The sequence below is a fragment of the Mesoplodon densirostris genome, chromosome 18 (genome assembly GCF_025265405.1).
Source record: "Mesoplodon densirostris isolate mMesDen1 chromosome 18, mMesDen1 primary haplotype, whole genome shotgun sequence".
Classification (NCBI taxonomy): Eukaryota; Metazoa; Chordata; class Mammalia; order Artiodactyla; family Ziphiidae; genus Mesoplodon; species Mesoplodon densirostris.
The window spans coordinates 56,745,935-56,753,493 of NC_082678.1; the positions used below are offsets into that span (position 1 = coordinate 56,745,935).

At 52.8% G+C, this 7,559-nt stretch overlaps 1 protein-coding gene across 3 annotated transcripts in view; it reads left to right on the top strand.

Annotated features, from left to right (window-relative positions):
* ACACA (acetyl-CoA carboxylase alpha) overlaps positions 1 to 5,212 on the top strand; it is a 236,979-nt gene extending 231,767 nt beyond the window's left edge. For all 3 annotated transcript variants that reach the window (XM_060081582.1, XM_060081580.1, XM_060081581.1), the window contains 2 exons: positions 605 to 741; positions 2,870 to 5,212. In XM_060081582.1, coding sequence (XP_059937565.1) covers positions 605 to 741; positions 2,870 to 2,993 — 261 coding nt within the window. In that variant the 3' untranslated portion in view covers positions 2,994 to 5,212. The remainder of the gene's footprint in view (positions 1 to 604; positions 742 to 2,869) is intronic.
* The last annotated feature ends 2,347 nt before the right edge of the window (positions 5,213 to 7,559 follow it).

Below are 7,559 nucleotides of genomic sequence, written 5' to 3' on the forward strand. Positions count from 1 at the left end.
GGTGAGAGGTGGTTTGTTGAGACTTTCAGGGTGATGGACATCCTGACCCTTCGGAAAACTCTCACAGAAAGCGAACTGGGGTTTAGGTTTCCAACCGGCGGCAGGACTCCCCTCACCTCTGGCCTCCTCCAGCTCTATGGCAGGAGGCCTCCACGGCCAGGCTGCTCACCTGCCACACACCCCGCTGGGACTAGAGACTTAAATTTAGGAATTGTGACTCAGTGCCTCAAGAAGCACACATTTCATTTTAAAAACACCAAGTAAACAGCATTTCCCTCTCAGTCTGCACTTCACTAAACAATCGGTCAGGGGACTAAATTCCCGTAGCCTTTGTGGAACAGGTAGGGGGACGGGACCAGCGTCCGTGTGAGCACGGATGCCTCTGGGGGGCCCAGGTGGACACTTCAAAAGCAGGGCAGGGAAGACGAGGAAGGCCCCTGTCTTGAGGCCTGCTTCCTCCTCCTGCAAAGCCAACAGTAATGGAGAGCTGAGAATGACCTTTACGTTGAGCAAGCTTTTGCAGTGCACTTCCCAGATGGAGACTAGTCAGGGTGTCCAGCCTGGCCTGGGCCCTGGTGTCCAAGCAGGCGTCATCTGTTTGCAGGCCTATGTTTGGGACAACAACAAGGATCTGGTGGAATGGCTGGAGAAACAGCTGGCAGAGGAAGATGGCGCTCGCTCGGTAATAGAGGAGAACATCAAGTATATCAGCAGAGACTACGTCCTCAAGCAGATCCGCAGGTGAGACCCGCGGGGGCGGGTGGGGGTGCTCCTGGGTAGAAGTGGGGCTCACTTCTCGGGGACGAGCGACTCAAGGACAAACGGTGATGATGCCTCGTAGTCTTTGTGGTTCCTTTCTGTTTGGGACGGCACAGAAGAGCCCTGAAGCACAATTCTCGCTCAGCTGCTGGTCCCCAGGGGCACTTAGTAACGATGGCTTAGTTCATTGTGCCCAACTGTTAGCTCCAAATGCAGATACTCAAACTGGATGAACGATTCTGTGAGGAAAAGCTGATTGCGTCATAGTTTCCTTGGAAAGTACCTCCTCCCCTCCTCCAGCCAAGAGTTAGTTGTGTTCTAGAGGCTTCCGTCTTCTCCACAGGCTGGGTGGTGGAGACTGCTGGGGACATTTTAAAAACTTTTTATTTGGACACATTTCATTTACAGAAAAACTGCAAAACTAAAAACAGTACAGAGAACAAATCTGTACCTAAATGTGCCTGGTATTTACATTTTACCCTTTTTGATATATCATTTGTGTGTGTGCTTACTCTTTTATATGAGTAAGCACACTCGTGTGTGTGTGTGTGTGTGTGTGTGTGTGTATGTATTTCTTTTTCTGAACCATTTAAGGGTAAGTTACATATGTCATGGCCCATCATGGCCCTTTACCCCCAAATAGTTCAGTATGCCTTTGCTAATAGGGATATTCTCTTACATAACCAGAGTAAAATGATTTTTATAAATTGAACATTTTATCTAAACCACCATTTGCAGACCATTGCTCATTTTGAGTTTGTCTGATGTTACCTCATGATTAGATTCAGGCTGTGCATTTGCAGCCAGAATATTACATCCGTGATGATTTGGCTTCACAAGGTGCCATACCTGGAGGCACATGATGTCATAAGCCTATCCCAATGTTAGTTTCCATCACCTGATCAAGCTGTTACTCAGCTTCTCCACTGTATAATTCCTGATTTTCCCATCCCCCTTGAACCTAATAAGCAGTCTGAGGAGAGACACTTAAAGGCCATGCAGATTCCTGCTCATCAGAATTTCCACCTAGATTTAGCATCCAGGGATGATTCTTGCCTGATCCAGTCTTTATTTATTTATTTTTTTATTTTTATTTTTGGTTGCGTTGGGTCTTTGTTGCTGCACGCGGGCTTTCTCTAGTTGTGGCGAGCAGGGGCTACTTTTGGTTGTGGTGCGCGGGCTTCTCGTTGCGGTGGCTTCTCTTGTGGAGCCCGGACTCTAGGCATGCGGGCTCTAGAGCGCAGACTCAGTAGTTGTGGCGCACGGGCTTAGTTGCTCTGCGGCATGTGGGATCTTCCCGGACCAGGGCTTGAACCCGTGTCCCCCGTGTTGGCAGGCAGATTCTCAGCTACCGTGCCACCAGGTAAGTCCTGACCCAGTCTGTACAGTGAGGTTTGCAAAACGACAGTGTCCCACCTCCTCTGCACAGGCACATCTCAGCACCCCAGTTCTCCTGTAAGCAAAAGTCCTCGCTCCTCCTCCATTTAGTATATATTCGTTATTGGTGCAGACTAGTGAATGTCTTTTTTCAATGATTTGTAGTTAATTTTTTTTTTTTTTTTTTTTTTTTTTTTTTTTTTGCGGTATGCGGGCCTCTCACTGTTGTGGCCTCTCCCGTTGTGGAGCACAGGCTCCGGACGCGCAGGCTCAGCGGCCATGACTCATGGGCCCAGCCGCTCCGCGGCATGTGGGATCCTCCCGGACCAGGGCACGAACCCGCATCCCCTGCATCAGCAGGCGGACTCCCAACCACTGCGCCACCAGGGAGGCCCTGTAGTTCATTATTTTGATGCCCCAAATGTCCCAGATTTGGCCAGTGGGAGCACCTTCAGGCTGGGTCCACTGTCTTTGTGACATGACCCCATCGGGGTTTTGGTTTTTGCTTTTTGAGGTTACTTCCTCACTTTCTGACATCACAAAATGTTTTGCGTTCGTGTGGTATCGTGCTGCTGGGGACGTTTTTCCAGTGAGAAAATGACTCAGGTGAGGCAGGGGCTGCAGGGTCCGCAGTGGCCTCTGGGAGCAGGTCTCTCGGGCGGTTCTGAGGCTACGCTGACCTAGGCATTGCTGCCTCTCTCTCGTCCTCACCGTCCCGAACCTTCCCCTCCAGCTTGGTACAGGCCAATCCAGAGGTCGCCATGGACTCCATCGTCCACATGACCCAGCACATCTCGCCCACCCAGCGAGCAGAAGTCGTTCGGATCCTCTCCACCATGGACTCCCCGTCAACGTAGGAAGAGCTTCCTGCCCCCCCCCCCCCGCCCTGCCTCCGGAGAAAAGGGCTAGAGCCGCCTTCCACACCTGAAGCCGCTGTAAGTAGAAGGCACACGAGACCGGCACTGGAGTCAAAGCGGCATTGTGCTTCCCCTCGATGTTTTCGGGTTACGCACGACATACTGGGACGTAGCGTCACAAGCCCCCACTCCAGCCCACCGGTCACACCTGCCCCGTTCAGTATTTATTATTACCCTGGCTGTGACGGCAGTCCTCTCTCCCTGCCCAGGACCTAAGAGGGCAATGACGGGTACAAGCACCTACCAAGAGGTCTTACTACACGCCAGCAGGGCCACCCTCCTGCCCTGACCGCCCCTCGGTCCGGCCCCAGGAAGTGGGAGCTGTTGCCAGGCGGTCGGCAGCCCGTGCTCGCCCCCGGCCCCGTGAGCCTGCAGCCCCCGGCAGCAGAGGAGGGCCGGGGCCGAGGCCACAGGCCCAGCACCAGGCGTGGGGAGAGGAGGAAGCCTCAGGTCTCGTTTCTTACCCCACACTCAGCCCGGTGCACACCAGGCACCCAGTTTCATCACACCAAGGTACTGCTCATGAAGAAAAATTAGAGCATGAAATCTGCAGGCTCCATGGAACTCAAAGATGAGGGCAAAACCACGATCCAAGAAGCAGAGAAAGCAAAGGGACCAAGTCCCTGTTGTCGGTTTCGGGGCCTCCCCCTGGGGCTCCCTTCTCAGAACAAGCACAGAGACGGGTGACCTGCCACTGCCCCGTGTGCCGCTCCTCGGCTAGCTGCGATGCCCGGGGGTCCCACTGGCAGTGCCGTAGCCCGAGTGGGCAGAGGCGGAGCCAGGGGAGCTGCCCTCCCCGTCACTGACGGAAAGTAGTCACCGTGCGACAGTCTCTCTCTTTAGGACGCGGAAGGTTGTTACTGTTAAGCCTGGAGCTTTGATCGTTACGGGAGGTGAGCGGTGCTTACAGGGCCATCGTCTCTGTTTCTGGGGCCACTCTTCTAGCAGCTGACACTCTTACTCACTTTGGGTCTCGTCTCTTCCTTGAATGTACACGGGCACAGCCGGTCTCCCCACAGCCACGGAAAGGAGCCCTGGTGACATCAGTGCTCTCGGCTCTGGGAACTGGCCTTCCCCGCTTTGGGGAGGCTTCCAGGGAACACAGAATCCATGTGACCTTAAGATTGTCCACAACCCCACCATGGTGCTGCTGTCCTCCAGGCCCACGGGTCCCTCCCTGGCCTCCTCATGGGTGACGGAGAGTTTATTTTCAACAACCAGTTTATTCAAGGAGAGAGCTTACGGATCCCCCTGTCGGTGTTCCTGAAGCAAGAGTGGCAGGTGATCAGGGCTGGGGTAGCATCCGCTTCCTACAGTGCAGCTAATTGCATTTGTCACTGATGACCAAGAGGGAAATCACTAAGACGTCTGAGAAGCAGCAGTATGAATACTTGTGTACGAGCTACGGTTTTGAGCCTTAACCCTACGGTTCACGCACAGGAAAGAGCTCCACTCCTCCCCTCGGGAACTGTTTGTGCAGATGGGCACCGTGCGGCTGGAGGGGTTGCCACCTGCCCCCAGGAGCCTGGAGCCTCGGCCCGGCTGCCCTGCTGCGGGGGCTCAGCGCCATCCAAGCCAAGAAGGGCGGGAGAAGGTGGGGAACAATTTTCAGTCCAGGAAGCACGTCCACTGTTGCTGGCGTTCGCTTACCCAGTAAGCGTGGATTCACCTTTGACCAGATAATTCCTCTACACTTTTCTACAATAAATAAAATTGCACACACCTACAGGTGGTGTGGAGTCCTGTGCTTGCCCTGGCATTTCTTCGGGGCAGAGGGCGGGTGACACTTGTTTACCTCCCCCCAGCCCCCAACAAAATTATGACACATTAAAGGAATACATTTAGTCTCTAGAACTCGGCGATGCTCACCACCCCCCCATCCCCAGGGCGCCTCACTTTAGGTCTTACCTGGACAGGGCCCTTTCCTATGGAGGAGTCAGGAAGAGACACAGCCCATTACACACACGAGGTCACCGAGGCAGGAGGAGGGTGAGCGATGTATCAGCTGAGACTCGCCTGAGCTAGGATCACCATGTTGTCCGCTCACTTCGGTCACAAAGCAGCCTTCACTTGTCTTACTGAGCATTCGATGTACGCACAGCCTGATGAGCAAGGAGCTTCAGTCAGATGTATTCTTTTCATGTTTTGTTGAAATAAACCTCCACGTTTGTAGATGAGTCACTGTGTGTCACTTTAGCCCACGCCCAGCACGTCACTCTGGTTCCACTCTGAGTAGGGGAGCTCTGTAAGGGCGAGACCTACCCCTGCCGAAAGTAGAGCCGGTGTAGGGATAGTGGCGCATGGTGCTTCTTCAAATGACACCATTCCCAGCCTGGGCAGTTTTCGGGTCCACATACCGTCCTTGATGGGCTGGGCAGTTTCATGGGTCTTGAAGTGAACACGAAGGTTTGAACCTCTGGGTTTGCATGATTTGTGGCATTTTCTGGGTCAAGTGAATAGCAAACCATTTTCAGAGACCACTTCGGGCCCCCTTTATGGAGAGGTTTTAGATTCTCTGAATAATTTAGCTACTTCATGGCTTTTGAACGCTAACTTTGGGCACAAAAAGGCACTAGGGGCAGGAAACTCAGGCTTGTGTGCCTTCAGCCCTCTGCCTCAGTTTCTATGAATCCATGTGGTTGAAGCAGGAATAACATCTGCAAAGAAAGGCGCGGGCCACGAGAGAGGAGGGAGGGGAAGCCTTTGCAGACTATTAAACTCGGTGCCGGGTCCGTCTCTCTTTAGGATGTACAGCAAAGCAAAGGGGGGCTTTTGGCAATTTACGAAATATTTATCAGTTTGAATCACCCTAAGCTAGATGTTCTGGAAAGGGGAGCAGGAAGAGAGATTCAGGATCCGGGGGAAGGTGCCGCTTTTTGCCTCCAGCTGCTGCTCTCCATGGGCGAGGGATGCTGGGTGGCACAGAGGCCTTGGGCCTTCTCTCCCCGCTAAGCAGGCAGCCGAGAACCAGACCCCAAGTGTAAGCTTGGCGCCATCCCTACTCTCGGCCAGCACCCGTCGGTGGTTCTCAGGAAGGTCAGCAGGATTCATGGGAAGAGTCCACGGCTGCCTCTGGGAACCTGCCTGATACGTACAGTGCTTTCACCTGTTGTTGGGGAATGCCATTTCCTTCATTAGTCTTTTTAATAAAAGAAAGTTGAAAGCTTTCATTAGTATTACTTTGGGGTAATAAGGAAAAGATTGAACAGCGAGGGTTCCATCTTTTGGGAAATGGGATCTAAGCTGGGCCCACACATCTTTCCCCAACGGAAAAACAAGAACACAGTGACAAATGCCAGTGCCTCATGACCATCACGGGGAGGACCCGAGATTCCACACCAGGCTGTGGTGAGAGGCCTGGAGAGGTGCTGAGCTGGAGGTGAACCTCCATTCAAATGCTGGCTCCTCAGCTTGGGCACCAGAAGGGTAAAACCCAGGCCTGCCCTGATCCACATGGTGAGGCAGAGGGTGCTAAGGACCACGTGAGTGTGCAGACAGTGAAGGGCTGAAGCCTATGGGCAGAGAGGCTTCCAGCTGGGAGAGTAAGGCAGGTGCCCCCATCAAGCACTCGCATCTGCAGTTATTCAAGAGACGCTAGGAATGCTGGCTAGGAGCACAGCAGTCACCTGGGAGAGGAGGGACAATGCAATGTGAAAACCAAGTAGGCCGCAGAGCATGATGAGCTTTAAGTGCTGGGCCAGGAAACAAGATATGTTCCTGAAGAGAGTGGGTCACCTTTGATGGTCTGGGGGCGTGGGGAGATTGGGTGAAAAGGCTTAGAAATCAGCCTAATTAAATGAAAAGAGCACAACCCTGGGTACCAGGAAATCTGGCTCCAAGCTCAGCTCCACGTGTGTATGTCCCTGAGCTGCAGGGGTCACCCAGGAGGGTAAGCCCAGGCCACCCCAGGAAGCACAGAAATAGTAATGGGCGACTGTCCACTATTTTCAGTACTCCACAGATCCTACATATACCTCAGGTGACAAAGGCTCACCATGCTCTTGTTTTTCTGGTAACTAACTAAGATATTTACCTACCCAGGAAGTGGTACTGGCTTCCTCATGCTGGCCAAAAGCTCCAATGGGCAGTTAATAATAATAAATAATGAAAACAGGACATCTTCATAAATGCAGTATTTCAGTAAGCAAAATCTTCCAAAACATGGGGTTCCCTGTGGTTCGTGGAGGGGTGGAATAGTTACAGAGCCTCAGCTCTGAGGGGACTTGGACCCACCCAGTGGGCTCAGCCCATTAGGAACTGTAAGGAGATGAGACAGATGGCAGCTCAAAGCAGGTCGGATGATGGGCCTCATCCCAGACATCCTGATTCTATGACTGGCCTTCTGGGGCGACCAGGAGGGACTGGGGTGAGGAGAGATGGAAACAAAGACATCCAGGCCCTAAATTAGGAAAAAAGCTAACAGAGCATTTTTGCCCATACTAACAAGTACTTTTGTAGCCATGTGGGGATACAACAAGATGAATGCGACCTAGAAGAGAGCTTTCG